This window comes from Oryctolagus cuniculus, chromosome 16 (assembly GCF_964237555.1).
Source record: "Oryctolagus cuniculus chromosome 16, mOryCun1.1, whole genome shotgun sequence".
Taxonomy (NCBI): domain Eukaryota; kingdom Metazoa; phylum Chordata; class Mammalia; order Lagomorpha; family Leporidae; genus Oryctolagus; species Oryctolagus cuniculus.
The window spans coordinates 51,927,943-51,947,074 of record NC_091447.1 but is presented as its reverse complement, the minus strand read 5'-3'; the positions used below and the strand labels follow the sequence as shown (position 1 = coordinate 51,947,074).

The 19,132-nt window shown below is 54.1% G+C and overlaps 1 protein-coding gene across 3 annotated transcripts; it reads left to right on the top strand.

Annotated features, from left to right (window-relative positions):
• The first annotated feature begins 14,964 nt into the window (after positions 1 to 14,964).
• On the top strand, positions 14,965 to 19,036 carry TMED4 (transmembrane p24 trafficking protein 4). Of its 3 annotated transcripts, XR_007922277.2 has the most exons (6): positions 15,269 to 15,813; positions 15,978 to 16,078; positions 16,173 to 16,298; positions 16,444 to 16,590; positions 18,083 to 18,306; positions 18,713 to 19,036. XR_007922277.2 is itself a non-coding variant. In XM_051853062.2 (5 exons), the coding sequence occupies exons 1-5, from the start codon at positions 14,987 to 14,989 to the stop codon at positions 18,230 to 18,232; spliced, it is 618 nt and encodes a 205-aa protein (XP_051709022.2). In that variant the 5' UTR covers positions 14,965 to 14,986; the 3' UTR covers positions 18,233 to 19,036. The 3 variants fall into 3 exon arrangements, 2 of the variants coding, with proteins under 2 accessions (XP_051709022.2, XP_002713894.1); XM_051853062.2 differs by lacking the exon at positions 15,269 to 15,813 and adding an exon at positions 14,965 to 15,080 and having other exon boundaries at positions 18,083 to 19,036; XM_002713848.5 differs by having other exon boundaries at positions 15,289 to 15,813; positions 18,083 to 19,036.
• The last annotated feature ends 96 nt before the right edge of the window (positions 19,037 to 19,132 follow it).

The following is a 19,132-nucleotide window of genomic DNA, read 5'->3' as shown; positions in this document are numbered from 1 at the left end:
CCAAGTTAGCAGGGAGCTGGATGAGAAGTGGAGCAGCTGGGAATCGAACTGGTGCCCATATGGGATGCTAGTGTCGCGGGCAGAAGCTTTACCTGCTGTGCTACAATGCTGGCCCCAAGGACTATGTTGTCTGTGGGCAGAAATAATAGTTTTACTTCTTCCTTCACTGTATGGGCACCGGCTGTTTCTATTTCTTACACAAGTGCTCTGACTAGAACATCCAGGACAGTGGTGAGCAGAGCAGTAAAACTGGGCGTGCCTGTCTTGTTCCTGGCTGTCGGGGACTCAGTCTTCCACCAGAGTATGACATTTGCTGTGGAATTTTCATAGATGTTCTTTAACATGTTAAGGGAGTTCCTGTCTATTCCTATTTGAGCACTGATGTTTTTAATATGAAAGGGAGTTGGATCTTGTCAAATTCCTTTTTGCTCATCAGTTGAGATAGTCCTGTGTTTCACCCCTTCCTTCTGTTAATGTGATGTGTTATATTAATTTTATGTTGACCTTACAGGACATTTTTCTGGATGGCCTTGAACTGATCCAATTCTCCACCCGTTGTCACTTGTGGTTCTCAAGAGTGACTGTAGAATGTGCGAGAACGCAGCGTCCTGTGATACCAGAGAACTGGCCAGCAAAGCGAGGCTCTGTTCCAGGCCTCCTGGAAACAGGACGTCCTCCAGCTCTTAGCCCAGTGTGTCATGAGGCCCCTGGGACACACCTGGGCACACTGCCTCCCAGGGCCCACCAGCTGGGGTGCACGTGGGGCAAGTGCACACAGAACTCCTGGGCAGCTCCCCGAGTCTGGGGAGAGCTGCTTGTCCTTGACCCGGGGCTTCTTTGCCCTTTGCTGCCCGTCTGTGGATCATAAACCCGCTCCACTGAGCTTGTGTCTGCATGCTCTGCCTCATTGGACTCAGGCAGGAACTCAAGGTGCAGTCCCAGATGCAGTGGGCTGAAGGGCCAGTGCGCAGTGGGCCTGCCCTGCAGAGCCACCCTTGCTTTCCTGGGACAAAGCCCAGAGTCGTGGTGTGCAATCCTCTCCGTAGGCCGTCAGGTTTAACTTGCTGTATTTTGTTGAGGATCTATATATAGCCTAAGAAATAGTGGTCTAATATTGGGTTTGGTCTTCATCTTGTTAAGTATCAGGATAATGGTGGCCTCATAGAATGAGCTAGGAACTGGTCCCTCTGTTAAATTTGTTGGACATTTGTGTTAGTTTTCCATGACTTTAGCTGAAATAACTGAGAGGAGAGTGGATACCAGCGCACAGTTTTGGAGGTTCACTGTCCAAGATCGGAGGGCCCCATTGCTTTGGGCATCTGAAGACGTTAGAGGGTAGCGGAGGGTTGGTCACGTGGTGAACCAGGAAGCAGAGAGACAGGATAAACCTTTCTTCTACCTTCCTGATGGCCTTTCTTTATAAAGCCATCACAATCTGATCGTAGAACCTCAGCCTAGCAACCTAATCCAGTCCGCTCACTTCCCAAAGGCTCACCTCCAGATACTGTGATTGGATCAAACCTCCCCCGGAATTCATCAACTGTTAACATAAGATTTGGGAGCCGGCGCTGCGGCTCACCAGACTAATCCTCTGCCTGTGGCGCTGGCACCGCAGGTTCTAGTCCCAGTTGGGGCACTGGATTCTGTCCTGGTTGCTCCTCTTCCAGTCCAGCTCTCTGCTGTGTCCCAGGTCCTTGGGCCCTACACCTGCATGGGAGACCAGGAGGAAGTTCCTGTCTTGTGGCTTCGCACTGGTGCAGTGTGCCAGCCGCAACGCGCCAGCCATAGTGGCCGCTTGGGGGTAAACCAACGGAAAGAGGAAGACCTTTCTCTCTCTCTCTCTCTCTCTCTCTCTTTCTCTCTCTCTGTCCACTCTGCCTGTCAAAAAACAAACAAACAAACAAACAAAAAAAACATAACACTTGGGATTTAAATGTCTGTGTGAGTTTTTGGGAGCCAAATCTGTTCAAACCATAGCGGAGTTTAAGAAGGACTACTGCTAGCCGGCGCCGCGGCTCAGTAGGCTAATCCTCCGCCTAGCGGCGCCGGCACACCGGGTTCTAGTCCCGGTTGGGGCGCCGGATTCTGTCCCGGTTGCCCCTCTTCCAGGCCAGCTCTCTGCTGTGGCCAGGGAGTGCAGTGGAGGATGGCCCAGGTGCTTGGGCCCTGCACCCCATGGGAGACCAGGAAAAGCACCTGGCTCCTGGCTCCTGCCATCGGATCAGCGCGGTGTGCCGGCCGCAGCGTGCCGGCCGTGGCGGCCATTGGAGGGTGAACCAACGGCAAAGGAAGACCTTTCTCTCTGTCTCTCTCTCTCACTGTCCACTCTGCCTGTCAAAAAAAAAAAAAAAAGAAGGACTACTGCTGATGATTTTTTAAGTGTTTCATAGATCACCAAGGAAGCTATCCAGGTCTGGACTTTTCTTTGTATTACTTCAGGAAAGTTATGTAGTTTTAGGAGTTTGTTCATTTCATCTAAATTATCTCATTTGTCAGTGTGCAGTTATTTACAGTATTCTTTCATTATCATTTAAAAATTTAATGTTTATTTCTTTTCATTGTGTTTGAAAGGAAGAGAGACAGAGGCTGGTGCCGTGGCTCACTTGGCTAATCCTCCGCCTGCGGTGCCAGCACCCTGGGGTTCTAGTCCTGGTTGGGGTGCTGGTTCTGTCCTGGTTGCTCCTGTTCCAGTCCAGCTCTCTGCTGTGGCCCGGGAGTGCAGTGGAGGATGGCCCAAGTGTTTGGGCCCTGCACCCGCATGGGAGACCAGGAGGAAGCACCTGGCTCCTGCCTTCGGATCAGCGCAGTGTGCCAACTGTAGCAGTCATTTGGGGGGTGAACCAACAGAAGGAAGACCTTTCTGTCTCTTTCTCTCTCACTGTCTAACTCTGCCTGTTTAAAAAAAAAGAAAAGAAAAGAAAAGAAAAGAAAAGAAAAGAAAAGAAAGACAGAAACACACAGAGAAAGAGAGAGCATTAGTCTGCTGGTTCATTTCCCATGCCTGCACTGGCTGGGTCGGGCTGAAGTTGTGAGTCTGGAACTCCATCTGGGTCTGTCATATGGGTGGCAGGGACCCAAGTATTAGAACCATCACCCACTGCCTCCCATAGTGTACATTAACAGGAAGCTGGAATCTGAGCAGAGCCTGGACTCAAACTCAGATACTGGAAAATGGGATGCGGGGCTGCATCGTGGCATAGCAGGTTAAGGCTCTGCCCGTAATGCCAGCATCCCATATGGGTGCCAGTTCAAGACCTGGCTGCTCCACTTCTCACCCCATTCTCTGCTAATGCACCTGGGAAAGCAGTGAAAGATGGCCCAAATCCTTGGTCACCTGCACCCACGTGAGAGACCCGGAAGTTCCAGGCTCCTGGCTTCAGCCTGGCCCAGCCTTAGCTGTTGTAGCCATTTGGGGATTGAACCAATGGATGGAAGATTCTGTCTGTCCTCTTCTCTCTGTAGCTCTGCCTTTTGAAAATGGGATGTAGACGTCTTAACTGGTGGGTCAAGTACTCTCCTCCTAATCATCATTTTTTTAAAAGATTTATTTTATATTTATTTGAAAGAGATACAGAGAGAGGTAGAGACAGAGAGAAAGGTCTTCCATCTGTTCACTTCCCAGATGGCTGCAACAGCCAGAGCTGCACCGATCCGAAGCCAGGAGCTTCTTCTGGGTCTCCCATGTGGGTGCAGGGGCCCAAGCATCTTCTACCACTTTCCCAGGCCACAGCAGAGAGCTGGACCGGAAGAGGAGCAGCCGGTACTAGAACTGGCGCCTATATGGAATGCTGGCGCTTCGAGCCAGGGCTTTTTTTTTAACCCGCTACACCACAGCACTGGCCCCCCAATCATCATTTTTATTTGTTGTAATATCTCCCTGTTGTTGAAGTTGTAATACTAATACCTCCATGCTCATTTCCAACTTTAGTTATTTATGTCTTTTTCTTTGTATGGCTAAAGGTTTGTCACCTTCGTTAATCTTTTCAAAGAACCACCTTATTATGCTTTCATCATCTATTACTTCTTTATTCTCCTTTTGCTTCTATTTAATATTAATTATTTTCTTCCTTCTGCCTGTTTGGGGTTTAGTTTGCCTCCCCCACTCCCTCAAGCTGTAGCCTCAGGTTACTGGTTTTTTTTTTTTTTTTTGTTTTGTTTTTTTTTGACAGGCAGAGTGGACAGTGAGAGAGACAGAGAGAAAGGTCTTCCTTTGCCGTTGGTTCACCCTCCAATGGCCGCCGCGGCCAGTGTGCTGCGGCCGGCCCACCGCGCTGATCCGATGGCAGGAGCCAGGTACTTATCCTGGTCTCCCATGGGGTGCAGGGCCCAAGCACTTGGGCCATCCTCCACTGCACTCCCTGGCCACAGCAGAGAGCTGGCCTGGAAGAGGGGCAACTGGGACAGAATCCGGTGCCCCGACTGGGACTAGAACCCGGTGTGCCGGTGCCGCAAGGCGGAGGATTAGCCTAGTGAGCTGCGGCGCCGGCCCAGGTTACTGATTTGATACCTTTCTGTTTTAAAACGTAAACGTTCAGAGCTGTAAATTTACCTCACAGCGCAGCCTTTACAACCTCTCGTAACATTGCTCAGTGTGCTTCTTGGTCAAGGTGTGCGTGCTGCATCCAGCAAGTGTTTACACAGTTTGGTTTCGGGTGCTGGGGACGCAGGTGAGCAGGATGTACAGATGGGGTCGGCTCTGTCATGGAGCTGACAGCAATTAGCTGGTTGGAAATTATTGTCAACCTCAATATGTTACCGGAGAAATTGCAGGGTTCTTGTCTTCGTGCAAGAAAGAATTCAGGCGTGAGACAGAGAGTAGTGGGAGGTAAGATAGCAAGGTTTATTAGGGAAGGGACATTCGTAAGGATGGATGGGCACCTCTCCATACAGAGCCTGAGAGACTGGGGGTGGAGGTGGAGGTTACATGGTTGAGTGGAGAGATGACACCTGGCCAGACCAGGCAGGCGGCTCAGCAGAGAGTCAGAGGGCTGAGCGCAGTCTGGTTGAGGCGGGGTGGGGGTGGGGTGGGGGTGGGGTGGGGGTGGGGGTGGGGGGGTGGGGGGGTGGGTGTTAAGGAGATGGGTCTTGCTTCCCCACCTCTGCTCCTCTTGGAACAAAGGGCTTTTTGGATGTAAATAGAAAAACTTCTATCTGAGTTTTCCCCTGAAGGTAGCAGACAGGAGGAAGCCTGGCTGGCACCATCCTGGGTTCTGAGGAAGGGTGAGCAGGACCCCCTAGAGAATGGGGATCCGGAGCAGGGTGTTTGAAATGCAGATACTGGGCTGCCCCTGGGAGGTTGTGGAAGATTTGTCAGGCAGAAGGGGCGGGGACCCCACCTGGCAGGTTATCAGGTGGAAGGGGGCAGGGCAGGATGTGAATACCGGGCTGCCCCTGAAACATTGTCAGGATGACTTTGAGATGCAGATGCATGTGCTGGACGTAGACATCTTCTCTTTAGGCCTTTATGTCACACACACATAAGCTCATAACTGACTTCCTACCTAACAAATAGAAACAAACAATGACGGGGCGGGGGGGCTCTGTAAAGGATGATATTTGGGAATGGCAGATCCCTGCGATGAGAATGCCCAGGCCAGAGTGAGCTGTGGCCGTATCTAGGGAGGTTGAGGACAGGGAGTTTCTTTTTTTTTTTTTTATTTTTATTTATTTTTTTTTTTTGACAGGCAGAGTGGACAGTGAGAGAGAGAGACAGAGAGAAAAGTCTTCCTTTGCCGTTGGTTCACCCTCCAATGGCCGCCGCGGCCGGCGCGCTGCGGCCGGCGCACCGCGCTGATCCGATGGCAGGAGCCAGGAGCCAGGTGCTTTTCCTGGTCTCCCATGGGGTGCAGGGCCCAAGCACCTGGGCCATCCTCCACTGCACTCCTGGGCCACAGCAGAGGGCTGGCCTGGAAGAGGGGCAACCGGGACAGAATCCGGCGCCCCAACCGGGACTAGAACCCGGTGTGCCGGCACCGCTAGGCGGAGGATTAGCCTAGTGAGCCGCGGCGCCGGCCCAAGGACAGGGAGTTTCTAAAGGCAAAATGAGAAGCAATAATCTTTGGGCACAGAGATTAATAACCGGGGTGAGTGAGTTGCTGGCCAGGTGTTCTTCCAGTGGAAGGCTGTGGTGGCCTCCGTGCACTGCCGTGGTTCCGGCAGTCTTCTGACAGTCGCTGCGGTTGCTGTCAGGCGATTATCATAGGAGCCCTTTCTTCATGACCTCCTGGCTTGGCTTCATTTTTTTTAGGGTTAAAACAGTTGACTCCATCTTGATTCAACAGCATACATTCCTCTCACACCGTAAAACAGGGTACAGTGATAGAGTGGTGGTTTTTAACTTTCTTGTCACTAATGAATGTGTTCCTATGATTAGAAAACAAAAGCATACTGAAAGATCTTGTTCGTGGGGCTGTCACTGTGGTATAATGGGTAAAGCTGCTGCCTGCAGCACCAGCATCCCATATGGATGCTGGTTCCAGTCCCGGCTGCTCCACTTCCCATTCAGCTCTCTGCTGTGGCCTGGGAAAGCAGTAGAAGATGGCCCAGGTTCTTGGGCCCCTGCACCCACGTGGGAGACATGGAAGAAGCACCTGGCTCCTAGGTTAGGATCAGCACAGCTCCAGCTGTTGTGGCCATCTAGGGAGTGAACCAGTGGATGGAAGACCCCTCTCTCTATAACTCTGCCTTTCAAATAAATAGATATTTTTTAAAAATCTTGTTTGCAAGGTCTCTCACCTCAGGTACCAGCTACCTCCTGCTGTACTGTCCTGCCTCTCTTTTTTAGGATTAATACAGATTTGTGGGGTCTGGATCAATCAGACATCCCGACTGAAGCAGAGGTGAGGGGATTTTAGGGGTCTGATATGACATTTACCAACCAGGATTTACTTAGCCAGCACAACCAGGTTGGCATGGATGGGCTGAATAGTCACATTATTTATAAATACCCGTTTCCGCTAGTTTCTTCCGTATCCTTCCAGTCTGCTATGTGCTTGCTTGATTAAATATTGATTGATTGGTTGATTGATTGGAAAGGCAGTGACGGAGGAAGCTCTTCCATCCATTAGTCTACTCTCCAAATGGCTGCAGCCACCAGGGCTGGGCCAGGCGGAAGCCAGGAGCCGGGAACTCCATCTGGATCTCCCACGTCCTTGGCTTTTCTGCTGCTTTCCCAGGTGCATCAGCAGGCAGCTGTAGTTGGAACTCCAATATCGACCAAAAGGCCACCTGTTCCTCCCACCCCATCCGTGACCTCTTCCCTTTGACTTTCTCCTCTGTATTGACTTTCTTGGCTTCTCCCCCCTCGCCGGCAGACACCAGCCGTTCCTCAGACATCCACGTGACCACAAGGGGCTCTGTCACATGGCACCTTCTCAGGGAGGTTTCTCTGACCTGCCTCGCCTCACTCACACACTCCCTTAGTTTCCTGGGGCTACTGTAACAAATGACCACAGATGTGGTGATGAATCCGCAGAGCCCTGGAAGGTAGAAGTCTGGAATCAGGGTGTGGGCGGGGCTCGTGAGGCCTTGAGACTCTGGGAGAGCTTTTGTTCCTTGTCTGGGGGCTGTGTCACTCTCATGTGTGCTTCTGTGGTCGTGGTGCCTCCTCCCTCCCTCCATGTCTGTCTGTCTCTCTCTTAAAAAAAAGTTTTCAGCCGGCGCTGCGGCTCACTAGGCTAATCCTCCACCTTGCGGTGCTGGCACACCCGGTTCTAGTCCCAGTTGGGGTGCCGGATTCTGTCCCAGTTGCCCCTCTTCCAGACCAGCTCTCTGCTGTGGCCCGGGAAGGCAGTGGAGGATGGCCCAAGTCCTTGGGCCCTGCACCCGCATGGGAGGCCAGGAGAAGCACCTGGCTCCTGGCTTCGAATCAGCGTGGTGTGCTGACCACAGCGCGCCGGCCGCAGTGGCCATTGGAGGGTGAACCAACGGCAAAGGAAGACCTTTCTCTCTGTCTCTCTGTCTCTCTCTCACTGTCTGCTCTGCCTGTCAAAAAAAAAAAAAAGTTTTCATTGTAGTAAAAAAAATCTAACATAAAATTTATGTTTAAGTTACAGCTCAGTAGTATTAAGTATGTTCACATTGTTGTGACACAGACCTGCAGAACTTTTCATTTTGCAAATCTGAAACTCTGTAACTACTAACAGTTCCCCACCTGGGGCTGGTGTTATGGTACAGTGGGTTAAGCTGCCACTCCCAACACTGGAGTACTGGTTCGAGTCCTGGTACTCTGCTTTCTGTTAATGCACTTGGGAAGGCAGCAGATGATGGCTTAAATACTTGGACCCCTGCCACCCATGCGGGAGATCAGGATGGAGTTCCTGGCTCCTGGCTTCAACCTGGCACAGGCCTGGCTGTTGTGGCCATCTGGGGAGTGAAGCAGCAAATGAAGATCTCTCTATCTCTTCCTCTCTCTGTTTTGCTCTGCCTTTCAAATAAATAAATAGATAAATCTTAAAAAATAAATCCCCATTTCCCCCAGCCTGTTAACTACTATTCTACTTCCTGTTTCTATGATTTTTCAATACTTTAGATACCCAAAATAAATGGAATCCCTGGTATCTGTCAAACCAGGTTATTTCCCACTGAATCAGGATTCCTCTTGACACCCCTGAAACTCAGAACCCCTCACTGTTTTCTTCTGTCCCCCAAAACCTCTCAGGTTTGTCTTTCTGAACAGGTTCCAGCCATCAAAGCCAGGCTATTAGATCACTGTTGCCCAAGTGACTTTTACAGGCTTCACCACCCAGCTGGCCTCCGTGTCCCCACTCCCCTGACGCTGACATCTGAGTCACACAGGCACACAGAGGCTTCTGACCTGTGGATGACACCTGGAACCAAAGTTGCCCCCCTCCCCCCTCCCCAGAATTAAAGTTAGACAATGAGTTGAAACAGGAGAGTGAGACAGTGTCAGGCAGTGAGGAGTCTGACAGGTGACATCAGCTGCTGGACTCTTCCTTATACCAGTCCATAGCTGGTCCTGCCCGAGGCTCCAGCAATCAAATACTGCTTGGAAAGACACCTGTGTCCTGACTTCTTTCCTGGCCCCATAAAACCTTCCCCAGACGCACAGACAGACAGATTTGAGTTCTGCCTCTCCCCTCCTTGCTGGCTGGCCACTCATATAAAGACTTTTCCAAGGGCCGGCACTGTGGCCCAGTGGGTTAGTGCCCTGGCCTGAAGTGCTGGCATCCCATATGGGCACCGGTTCGAGACCCGGCTGCTCCACTGCCTATCCAGCTCTCTGCTATGGCTGGGAAAGCAGTGGAGGATGGCCCAAGTCCTTGGGCCCCTGTACCCGCATGGGAGACCCAGAGGAAGCGCCTGGCTCCTGGCTTTGGATTGGCGCAGCTCTGGCTGTTGCGGCCAATTGGGAAATGAACCATCGGATGGAAGACCTCTCTCTCTCTCTCTCTCTCTCTCTCTCTCTCTCTATCTCTCTGCCTCTCCTCTCTCTGTGTAACTCTGACTTTCAAATAAATAAATACATCTTTAAAAAAAAAAAAAAACTTTTCCAGAGGACTGGTGTCACATTGGATTTGCACATATTGAGCTGGGAACGCAGTGTGTGCAGTAACATGTCTGCCTGCGACGACTTGTGTCACAAAGGATAATGTTCTCAAGGTTCATACACGTTGCCACATCATCCCTTTATGGGCTTGTACTATTCCATTGTGTATATACTAAGGGTACTTAAAAAATTCACGGGGGCCAGCGCTATGGCTCAGCGGATTGAAGCCCCAGCCTGCAGCACTAGCATCCCATGTGGGTGCCAGTTTGAGTCCCAGCTGCTCTACTACTGACTGATCCAGCTCTCTGCTATCGCCTGGGAAAGCCATGGAGGATGGTCCTAGTCCTCGGGCCCCTGCACCCACGAGGGAGATGGGTATAGCTGTCAGGCTTCTGGCTTCAGTCTTTTTTTTTTTTTTAATGTATTTTTGTTTATTTGAAAGGCAGAGTTAGAGAGAGAGGTAGACAGAGAGGTCTTCCATTCCCTGGTTCACTTCCCAAATGGCCACAACAACCAGAGATGGCTGAAGCCAGGAGCCTCTTCCAGGTCTCCCATGTGGGTGCAGGGGCTAAGCACCTGGGCCATCCTCTGCTGCTTTTCCAGGCACATCAGCAGGGAGCTGGATCAGAAGTGGAGCAGCTGGGACTTGAACCGGAGCTCATATGGGATGCTTTAACCTGCTATACCACAGCACTGGCCCCTGGCTTCAGTCTTACACAGTGCTGGCTGTTGTAAGCATTTGCTCAGTGAATCACCAGATACAAGGTGATTCACTCGTTTGCTATGTGTGTGTGTGTTTGTTGCTCTGCCCTTCATTAGATGAAAATAAATACACAAAAATATTTATTTTATTCATTTATGTGAAAAACAGAGAAGGAAAGACAGATCTTCCACCTTCCGGTTCACTCCCCAGATGTCTGCAATGGCCAGAGCTGGGCCAGGAGTTTCAACCTGGTCTTCCACATGGGTACAGGGGCCCAAGTACTTAGGCCATCTTCTGCTGTTTTCCCAGGCCATTAGCAGGGAACTGGATTGGAAGTAGAGCAGCTGGGACTTGAACCCTTGCCCAAATGGGATACTGGTGCTGCAGGCAGTGGCTTTACTGGCTAAGCCACAGTGCTTAGCCAGTAAATAATATTTTTTTAATTTATAGAAAAACAGAATTGTAAGGTTATTTTGGTGCAATTTTTTTTAATCCTTGCAATGTTTCCATAATGTGCTTACCATGAGCCTTTTGAAAATCTCATAGGGCTGGCGCCGCAGCTCACTAGGCTAATCCTCCACCTGTGGCGCTGGCACACCGGGTTCTAGTCCCGGTCAGGGTGCCGGATTCTGTCCCAGTTGCCCCTCTTGCAGGCCAGCTCTCTGCTGTTGCCTGGGAGTGCAGTGGAGGATGGCCCAAGACCTTGGGCCCTGCACCCGCATGGGAGACCAGGAGAAGCACCTGGCTCCTGGCTTCGGATCAGCGCGGTGCGCCAGCCACAGCGCACCAGCTGCGGCGGCCATCGGGGGGTGAACCAATGGCAAAGGAAGACCTTCCTCTCTCTCTCTCTCTCTCTCTCTCACTGTCCACTCTGCCTGTAAAAAAAAGAAGAAAGAAAGAAAAAGAAAACCTCTTATATGTACAGTTTCAACATTGGGTGTGTATGTGTATGTGTCTGTGCCAGAATGAACGTCTCTTAGGAGAAGGCATTTAGCTAGTGGTTAAGATGCTGATTAAGAGTCCAGTGTCCCACCTGCACTGCGTGGGTTTGAGCCCCAGCTCTGGTCCTGATCCCAGCTTTCTGCTAATTCACCCTTGGAGGCAGCACTGTGGCTCAAGTACCTAGACTCCCTCCATCCACGTGCACTGAGTTCCCAGCTTCAGTTCAAGCCGGTCTCAGCTGTCATGGGTATTTGGAAAACGAACCAGCGGATGGGTGGTCTGCTTATCTACCTCTGCCTCTCAAAAAAATTATATATTTTCGGCCAGGGCTGCGGTTCACTTGGCTAATCCTCTGCCTTGCGGCGCTGGCACCCCGGGTTCTAGTCCCAGTTAAGGTGCCGGATTCTGTCCCGGTTGCCCCTCTTCCAGTCCAGCTCTCTGCTGTGGCCCGGGAGTGCAGTGGAGGATGGCCCAAGTGCTTGGGCCCTGCACCCCATGGGAGACCAGCAGAAGCACCTGGCTCCTGGCTTTGGATAGGTGCAGCGCGCCGGCAGTAGCAGCCACTTGGGGGATGAACCAATGGAAGGAAGGAAGACCTTTCTCTCTCTGTCTCTCTCTCTCACTGTCTACCTCTGCCTGTCCAAAAAAAATTATATTTTTTAACAAGATAAGTTTAACCCACTGCATCACACCACCAGCCCCTTCACAAATTTTTCCAAGTGCCCTTACGTGCACTGCGTTGTGTTTGTCTCTGCACCCTGGGCGTTTCCATTGCCCCACCTCTTGGCTGTTGTGAATGGTGCTGCCGCGGTCATGGGGGCGCAGACGTTTCCTCCAGATGCAGAGTGCAATTCCTGTGGCTGTATACCCAGAAGTGGGATTGCCGGGTTGTGTGGTAGCCCTATTTTAGCATTTCCTGTTGCCTGGTTTTGTTTTAATAGCAGCCATCCAAAGTGTGTGAGCTGTTTCTGTGTCTGCCACCAGGGCACCCGTCCTTGGATTTAGGGCCCACCTAGTTAATCCCGGATTATCACATCTCACACTCCTTAATTACACCTGCAAAGACCCTTTTTCAGAGTAAGGTCACAGTCACAGGATTCTGGGCTTCACATGTGGACATCTATCTCTTGGGAGCCCTTCTTCTACCCATTGCACCCCCTTCCCTCTTCCCTGCCTTGTTTTCTCTGTCACTTATTTCCAGCTGACATGCTTTGCATTTTTGTCTTTTTATTGCCAAGCAGCAAAGCCTCAAAGACCAGGATTTTTGTATGCTTCGGTGGTGGTGTAGTTTTGGTATTGTTGTGTTCCCACTAGACCAGTGACTGCCAAAGTGGCTATTGAGCACACCTTGGTCGCAGAGTGAAGAGAGGGGTAGCTGGCCCAGACAGACACGGCAGAAAGCGTTTCTGGGGCTGGGAATTAGGTTACCTGTTGGGGAATGCAATCTCCTTAAGCCTTCGATTAATTAAGACTAAGTTCAGGGGCTTCCTTAAGAAAAGATACGTGACTGATTGGATACCATTTGTCTGCAGTGAATTAGAGTTCCGGGAGGAGTGGCTGCTTTTCTGTTCAGGGCAGGAAACAGTGCAAAGTGGAAGGCAAGGAAGACCCGCCAGCCTGGGAGGACGGTGTCAGAAGGACACAGGGGCCTCGAGATGTTTGATGAGACAACTGGAACATTCCAGAAAGGACAGCGACCACCATTTGAAGGCCAGCACACGTTTGAGACTCCCTAAGTTCGGGATTATAGTGTCCCTTTCCCCAGAAAAGCTTGCGTTCCTGAGAAGTATTTGGGGCGTACTTTATTTTTCTTTTGAGGGGCACGAGCTCCCATCAGCTGGTTCACCCTCCAAATGCCAGTAATGGCTGGGGACAGATCTGGGAGCCGGAAGTGGAATCAGGTCTCCCATGCAGGTGGCAGGAGCCCAGTTACTTGAGCCTTCACTCTTGTCTCCCTCGGTCTGCATTAGGATTCTGGAGTCGGAAGTGAGAAGCTGGAGTGGGAATCAAGCCCGGGGCTGTGATGTGGGAGGCGGCTGCCTGCCTTCAACTCATCATTCTCGCAACTGATAAACAGAAACATCAAACACACATCCTGGATTTCCTGGATAGACTGTGCTTCGTGGTGAGCAGAGAGGAATGAGGGAGGGCTCACTTTTGGAGAGGAATCTGACGTCTAACTGCAGGAGGAATGAGAGCACTGCGAATCACCTCCGTGGGCCAGTGTTGAGGACACTGCTCGGGCGGGCCAAGTTGAAATTCTTGGGTTAGAATCTCAGCTCTGCTGGCCGGCGCTGCGGCTCAATAGGCTAAACCTCTGCCTGTGGCACCGGCACACTGGGTTCTAGTCCCGGTCGGGGCACCGGATTCTGTCCCGGTTGCCCCTCTTGCAGGCCAGCTCTCTGCTGTTGCCTGGGAGTGCAGTGGAGGATGGCCCAAGTGCTTGGGCCCTGCACCCCATGGGAGACCAGGAGAAGCACCTGGCTCCTGGCTTTGGATCAGCTGTGGTGCGCTGGCCGCAGCGCACTGGCCGCAGCAGCCAGTGGGGGAGTAAACCAACGGCAAAGGAAGACCTTTCTCTCTGTCTCTCTCACTGTCCACTCTGCCTGTCAAAATAAATAAATAAATTTAAAAAAAATAAAGAATCTCAGCTCTGCTCTGGAATCTAGCTTTCTGCTTCGAGGCACCAGCAGATGATGGCTCGAGTAGTTGGGTCCACGTCACCTATGTGGGAGACCCAGATTGGTTCCTGGCCCAGCCTCGGCTGTTTGTGGGCATTTAGGGAGTGAGCAAATGGGTGGGAGATCTCTGATGTCTGTCTACCTTTCCAATAAAAAGAAAAAACATTAAAAAAATCATCACCTTGTACACATAATGAAAATAATAAACCTAGAACAGCACTTCTCAACCTTAGCACTACTGGTATTTCAGCCTGGGCGGTGCCTGGCAATGGAAGGGTGGGCTGCTCTGTGCACTATACAATGTTCAGCAGCGTCTGGATCTGGACTCACTAGGTGACCGTAGCACTGCCTCATTTCTCAGTTGCAACAACCCAAATTATCTCCAAATATCGCCAAAGTCCACCTAGGTGGGATAGGGCAGAACCTCTCCTGCTGGGAACCACTGAGCTAACGGTGATCACTGGTCGCTAGACCGTCAGCAGACAAACTGGTGGTAAACCCGTGATGCAGCGGTGGGGATGCTAACCCCTGCGCCGAGAGATGAGCTCCAACCTTGCCAAGTGGGAGACAGCCACACTGTGCTTCCTGATGCAGCGTGACAGATGGACAGAGCACCAGCCAGGTTAAAATTAAACCCCTTGCCAGGGGTGGGTCTAGGTTTGTGGAGCCTGAAAAAATACAAATTTACACACACGGGGTTAGTCCAGGGGTCTGTGCAGCTGGGGCTGTAGGGATTCAGGCACGACTGCAGCTGTTTTGGACGACCCACCATCTTGCCCTTCAAGTGACCCTGACAGTCACCTGCTCTGTGGTGGAGCCAACAACCTGCTGGGCTTGTCTGGCCACACTGGACCCCGGAATGTCCATTATCTAATACCTGGAATGTGAAGTGTTTCCTAGACCGCTCAGGTGGAGCAAGGTTACCGCAAGCCATCTTTGTCTAGCTTCAACCTGTAACTCCCTTCCTGCACAGGACCCACTGTCTTCCGACACCAGCCTCTGTCTGCTAGGTCGTCCAGCGAATCGCGTGCTCCGTAAGCTCGGGTTTGCCCTCCTGCTTCCGTCTGGCCTCACGCACCGGGTTCCTGAAGTGACCAACTGCCTGCGTACACGAGACACAGGCAGATACGACCAGCGAAGCCCAGGGCGTGCATGCTTGGTCGTTTGTTCAACACATGGCACGAACGACAGCCACACAGGAAAGGCAACTGTTCTGTGTTAAACGAGTGTATTAGCGAAATACACAGTAAGCGTTCTTTGCTTGGACCCTGACGAATCTGAGTAAGACGGCTTTGCGGCAGTTGGGTGAAGCTGAACTCGAAGAACGCGGTGACGCTATCTTTAACGTCCCTGGGCGTGATAACGGTATTTTTAGGTCCTTATCTCACACACTAACGGTGTGAAATATGATTTGCTACGATTTTCAAGGGGAAAAAAAAAAACGGAGAGGTGACAGCAGAAAGGCGAAGTCGCCGCCACTGGGGGACGGGCGGCGGCAAACGGGTCCACGTTGACCCCCCCACCCCGCATCAGGCACAAGGCGCGCTCGAAAGCACGTCTCCCGAGGCCGGGAGACCCGCAAGCCTGCACGCCGCCCGCTCCGCGGTCACTGCGGAGCCCTGCGGCCCGCACTGCCCGGGCGGCGTAGGGGGTGCAGTTGGAGAATGCGCAGGCGCAGAACGACGCGGGGCGGGGCGAACCCCGGCGAGGCCGAGTCACTGCGCAGGCTCACACCCGGCCCTGCCGCCCCCCCTGTCGCCAGGGCGACGCGCAAGCGCAGAGAGGTGTGCGGCGCACGCATGCGCGCGGGTGAAGCTCCATGGCAGGTGTCGGGGTCTGGCGGCTGCCGGGGATGGGCCCGCCGGCGCTTGTGCTGCTCGCGCTGTGCGTCGTGGGCGCTCGGGGGCTCTACTTCCACATCGGCGAGACCGAGAAGCGCTGCTTCATCGAGGAGATCCCTGACGAGACCATGGTCATCGGTCAGCCGGGCTGAGGGTGGAGAGGCTCTTTGTCCCTGCCCGGCCCTCAGCGGCGCCCCCCCATTCTGAGCTCGGCTGGCCCGTCGCCCCCGACCCTAAAGCCGGCCCGAGGGCGCCCCGAGGACGCGCGGGGGCCGGGCCGTGACTGTGTGTCTGCTCTGCAGGCAACTATCGGACCCAGATGTGGGACAAGCAGAAGGAGGTCTTCCTGCCCTCGACCCCCGGGCTCGGCATGCACGTGGAGGTGAAGGACCCCGACGGGAAGGTAAGGCTGGCGGCCCCCAGCCGGCCCCGGGAGCGCGCGCCGCCGCCTGGCGCCCGGCGAGGTCGCGCGAGCCTGGGCCCTGTCGCCGTCGCAGGTGGTGCTGTCCCGGCAGTACGGCTCCGAGGGCCGCTTCACCTTCACCTCGCACACGCCCGGCGACCACCAGATCTGCCTGCACTCCAACTCCACCAGGATGGCCTTCTTCGCCGGCGGCAAGCTGGTAGGCACTCTGCCCTGGGCCGCGCCGGGCACCTCACCGGCCTCCGCGCGTGGATCCGAGCACAGCCAGCGCTGGGGGCACGGGTGTTGCCTGCTGCCCGCAGGCGGGGCCGGGAGCGGGCTCCGACGCTGGTCTTCCCCTGCAGCGCGTGCACCTGGACATCCAGGTCGGGGAGCACGCCAACAACTACCCCGAGATCGCCGCCAAGGACAAGCTGACGGAGCTGCAGCTGCGGGCGCGCCAGCTGCTGGACCAGGTGGAGCAGATCCAGAAAGAGCAGGACTACCAGAGGGTGAGGGGCGGCGGGCCTGGGGAGGGCGGCGACCCTCGCACCCGCCCGGCCTGGCCTTGGGGAGGGCGGCGACCCTCACACCCGCCCGGCCTTGGGGAGGGCGGCGACCCTCACACCCGCCCGGCCTTGGGGAGAGCGGTGACCCTCACACCTGCCGGGCCTTGGGGAGGGCAGCGACCCTCACACCCGCGGGGCCTCGGGGAGGGCGGTGACCCTCACACCTGCCCGGCCTCGGGGAGGGCGGTGACCCTTGCACCTGCCCGGCCTTGGGGAGGGCGGCGACCCTCACACCTGCCCCGCCTCGGGGAGGGCGGCGACCCTAACACCTGCCCGGCCTTGGGGAGGGCGGCGACCCTCACACCCGCCTACCACTTGGAGAGGGCATCGACCCTCGCACCTGCCTGGCCTCGGGGAGGGCAGTGACCCTCGCACCTGCCTGGCCTTGGGGAGGGCGGCGACCCTCACACCCGCGGGGCCTTGGGGAGGGCAGCGACCCTCACACCCGCGGGGCCTTGGGGAGGGCGGTGACCCTTGCACCTGCCTGGCCTTGGGGAGGGCGGCGACCCTCGCACCTGCCTGGCCTTGGGGAGGGCGGCGACCCTCGCACCCCCGGAGCACCGTCTGCGTGGGCCCTCCTTCAGTAGCTGTTTCTGCCCACCTTTGAAATCTTGTGAAAGTCATGAAAGGGAAGGGTTGCCGTTTGGCCTAGGTGTGTAGTCCTGCGGTACTGCGTACATTCACGGTAGCCCACCTTCCTCCGTCTTCCTGGCGGAGGGTGTACACCCGGTGAGCACCCCCACCCGCTGCTGCCGTGACCCTGAGCCGTGCGAGCGGTGTTCCGTCCTCACACTGAGCAGAGCCCCGAGATGCAGCCCCATGGCGGCGTGCTCAGAATTTCCCTTTAAGGCTGATAGTCTCCCAGATGCAGAGACCCTATTTTGCTTTAGATAGTTTTTCTTTTCTTCTTTAATTCCTTAAAAGGCAGAGGGACAGATCTCCTACGTGCTGGTTCATTCCCCAAATGCCTACCCCTGCCAGAGCCAGGCCGTCCAAAGCCAGGAGCCAGGAACTCAATTCAGGTCTCCCATGGGGTGGCAGGGACCCAACCACGCAAGCCATCGCCTGCTGCCTCCCAGGGTGCACATTGGCAGGAAGCTGGAACAGGGAGCAGGGCTGGGACTCGAACCCGGGCGCGCTGATACGGGACACAGAAATCTCAGGGCGTTTTCGAGTTCTGTGGAACAGCCAAGAGAGGACAGCTCACGTCGGCTGGTGGTCACTGCCCACTGGCTTCCCTCGCACTCTCACTTGAAAGAGTAGGATTGTGGTTTCAGCCCTTTCCAAGGTGCCTGTGGAGAGTCAACACTGTTCCTTCCACGGGCACTCTGAGTGGGGAGACTGGGTGGGATCAAACAGGTGCTGGAGTGGAGAGGCCCCAGCAGCCCGGGATGCGCCCCCTGCGCCCCTGACACGTGTCTGTTGCCCTGCACAGTATCGGGAAGAGCGTTTCCGCCTGACCAGCGAGAGCACCAACCAGAGGGTCCTGTGGTGGTCCATCGCCCAGACCGTCATCCTCATCCTCACCGGCATCTGGCAGATGCGCCACCTCAAGGGCTTCTTTGAGGCCAAGAAGCTGGTGTAGCGCCCGCCCTCCGTGTGCCCTCCTCCAATCCCTCATCCACCTGGACTTTGAAGGGAAAAGAAAGGAAAAAGAATGTAAGTCATGTTGGTTCCACGGCCACAAACCCTTCGGATCAGCCACTGTTACCCCGGGTTCTCAAGGACACAGGACCCGGTCCAAGCTTTCAAAAGTCTCCCAGGCCCGTGAGGAGTCAGAACTAACCCAGGACTAAGTCTTGCTTCTTGTGCCTCCAGCGACCCCCCCGTCCCACACGAGATGAGCAGATGAAAAAGTCTCTCCTTCCATTCTGCTGTCTCTCCGTCGCTAGCCCACTCCTGGCACGCCCCGGGGGTGGGCCTCGCCCCTCTGCATCCTGTCCGTCCTGGGTTCCCTCAAGGCTTTGTGAATGTAAATAAGGGGCAGGTCTCGGCCCCAGAGGATTTAGATGTTTTTCTATATATTAGAACTATTTTTTGATAAATTATCTATTTTCCTTCCTAGTTGAGAGCCCCCGCCCACACCTAGCTGAGACCCCCACACAGTCGTGCGTTGTGTTTATTCACACTCTGCTGACTTCCAGCCAACTCGCGGGGTCCCGCAGTCCCTCGGCCACAAGACAGATGCTCCCGCTGTCCCCAAGGCCACATCAGAGCCAGTCTGTTCCACACCTGTGACTCCCATGCCACGGGAGGCACGGGCAAGGGCGGCACTCTGACCTTCCCTCGTCCTCTAACTTTTATTTAAGCTGTGGTCAATGTTTTCTCAAGAGAACCAGATTTGGTTCCTCATACAGATTTTCCCAGTGAAATAAAATGTGTTACAGTAGCTGTGTTTGAGGTGAAATAAGGCTGTGGGCGGGTGGGGGGAGCAGAAAGGGAAAGAGGAAAGGTTCCTGGCTTGAATCACGTCTGCCGGTGACCT